We start from the raw sequence: 2739 nt of genomic DNA, 5'->3' as shown, positions 1-2739 counted from the left end.
GTGGCGGGCGGCTTGGCTCGTGGGGGGAAGCGGGCTGGGGCGAAAGGGTTTCGAACCGTGGCGGTTTGGAGCTGTGTGGAGCCTGGGGGTTGGGGTGGGGAGGCGCGGGAGTCTTGTGGTATTGCACACCACTCCCCTCCTCCGCCCTCCCCCGTTTCAGAAGGGGAAGCCGGCACCGCCGGTGGAGGGTAGGGAGCAGTCCCCAAGGTCAGCGAGGGTGGCAGGGCTTACCGGCGCTGAGAACGGTTTAAATGGGGAGGCAGGCAGTATCTCGGCTTAGGATCACCACGCTGCTGTGGAGGTGGCGGTTGCTGTTCCTAGACCCACCCTCCCCTCCCAGCCGCAGGCAGCTCCGCGGGGCGCGAGGTCTGGGAGGCTTGCCGCGGGGACCTCCCAGGGCGGGCAGCAGGCAGTGGCCCCGGGGGCCGAGGCCCTTCGGTGACCCGTCGCCTGCCTCTTTTTCTGGCCTGCAGCCGCACTGAGCACAGACCCGAGCGTGCTGGGGAAGTACCGCGCTGGCTTCAGCGAGTGCATGAACGAGGTGACCCGCTTCCTGTCCACGTGCGAGGGCGTTAACACCGAGGTGCGCACCCGGCTGCTCGGCCACCTGGCCAACTGCATGACCCAGATCAATGCCATGACCTACCCCGGGCAGCCGCACCCCGCCTTGCAGGCGCCGCCGCCCCCGCCGGGACCCGGCGGTCCCCAGCACGCGCCGCCCTTCGCGCCGCCGCCGCCGCTCGTGCCCATCCCCGGGGGCGCGGCGCCACCTCCCGGCGGCGCCCCCTGCAAGCTGGGCGGCCAGGCTGGAGAGGCGGCCAAGGTGTTCGGCGGCTTCCAGGTGGTACCGGCTCCAGACGGCCAGTTTGCCTTCCTCATCCCCAACGGGGCCTTCGCGCATAGCGGCCCCGTCATCCCCGTGTACACCAGCAGCAGCGGAACCTCCGTGGGCCCCAACGCAGTGTCGCCGTCCAGCGGCCCCTCGCTCACGGCCGACTCCATGTGGAGGCCGTGGAGGAACTGAGCGATTCCGGGCTCCTCTTCCCCTACCTCCCCGCACCCCATCCTCCCAACCTCCGGACACTAAACAGGAATTTGGATCCTGGGCGGGGAGAAAACTTTTGTGATTGGTTACCTTGTTATTTTTTTAATTTCTAAAAAAAAGTTACTTTTTTTTTCTAGAGAGCTGTATTAAGTGACTGACCATGCACTATATTTGTATATATTTTATATGTTCATATTGGATTGCGCCTTTGTATTATAAAAGTAAAGATGACATTTCGTTTTTTACACGAGATTTCTTTTTATGTGATGCCAAAGATGTTTGAAACTGCTCTTAAAATATCTTCCTTTGGGGAAGTTTGAGGAAATATAATAAAAGAGTGAAGGTGTTTATGTGTTAGAACTGCTTATTTCAGAATATGTAAAAAGAGGCCCTTGGAATTTGAATTAAACAGTAATCTGGGAATTCAGGAATTGGGTCTATTGTTATGAAAAGAACAGCATTCAAAAAAAAAAAAAAAAAACCAGCCATTCTTTCACCAACCCTGCTGGACCCAGCAGGCCCAAACCCCATTTTTAGAGCAGCTCATTGGACGGGGCTTCCCGAAACTACTGGGGTCCGTCTCTAGGATTTGCAAGTTGCAGCCCTGCTAGCTGCTTCTTCTCAGGCTCTTGAACCAGACCTGAATGCGGGAAGATGGTGGTGCCAGTGCCTGGCTGCCCTCAGCTGCTGGAGAGGTGGGCTCTGACCACCCTGTGTGGCCCAGGGAGCAGCTCACCCCCACCCTAAGGGGGAGCACGCTGAAGCTGCAGCAGGGTCCTCCTACCCTCGGGCACGCAGGGGGGTTCACTAATTAGCCTGTGCTTAGGGCAGTTTGCTTTGCCCCTAGCTGCAGCACGCACACGTTCCAAACGCCGCCTGGCACCTTCTCCCTACAAGCTAGAAAGGTCAACAGATTTCCTCCTGCCAAGGGACAGCTAGTTAGACTCCCCCGGTGGAACCCCAGCCCAGATGATTAACACCACACATGTGTTTCTGATAAGGCGCTGTGCTCGCTGTAATAGAGAAAGCATGTGGGGGCGGCGCTGGCAGGCACACAAGGCCATCTTCCCTTTAATACAAACAGCCGGCGACCCCTTCGCTTGGTCATGCCCCATTTCCAGGCAAGATGTGGGCTCCAGATAGAAGCCAAAGGGCTGTCTCGGGTTTCAGCTCCCATAACCCTCCTTAACAAGTCCTAACTCAAAGCGGACAGCTTTAAACTGTGCCAGGATCTGTAGGGAATTTCGTCCAAATCCCATCACAAAGGCTTGTCAGATTTTGTCAGATTTGGCCAGGTGTTTGACTGCATCCAGGTGTTGGGGAAATGAAAACCACGAGTCCTGCGAGACCAGACACATCGGCCCCGCTGTGGGTCTGGCAGGCCCGCCCTCCTCCCACACCCGCCGGCCAGTCCTCCCCTCCCTGTCCCTCCCCCAACCCCCACCCCTGCTAGAGGAGGATGAGACTAGAGATCAACCTTGGAAGCTTCCCTAAGAAACATCAAGCCAACGATTTTATGTCTTGTCTCAGAAACTCTCCCTACCCCACCCCTGTGCTACCCACAGGCCAGGGCACCCAGTGTGCCTTTATCCCAGGAAAAATCTCCTTTCCACCCCAGACACCTTGGGACCCAGCTCGGCCCTACTTCCAGACGGTGAGGTTTTGAAAGACACTTTCTCGAATTTGGTTCACAC

At 57.8% G+C, this 2739-nt stretch overlaps 1 protein-coding gene across 1 annotated transcript in view; it reads left to right on the top strand.

Moving 5' to 3' along the window:
* HES1 (hes family bHLH transcription factor 1) overlaps positions 1–1391 on the top strand; it is a 2925-nt gene extending 1534 nt beyond the window's left edge. The window contains exon 4 of the mRNA XM_058662101.1: positions 474–1391. Within this exon, the coding sequence (XP_058518084.1) occupies positions 474–1024 (551 nt within the window). The 3' untranslated portion in view covers positions 1025–1391. The remainder of the gene's footprint in view (positions 1–473) is intronic.
* The last annotated feature ends 1348 nt before the right edge of the window (positions 1392–2739 follow it).

This window comes from Ochotona princeps, chromosome 3 (genome assembly GCF_030435755.1).
Source record: "Ochotona princeps isolate mOchPri1 chromosome 3, mOchPri1.hap1, whole genome shotgun sequence".
NCBI lineage: Eukaryota > Metazoa > Chordata > Mammalia > Lagomorpha > Ochotonidae > Ochotona > Ochotona princeps.
This window is presented reverse-complemented; position numbering and strand designations above follow the sequence as displayed.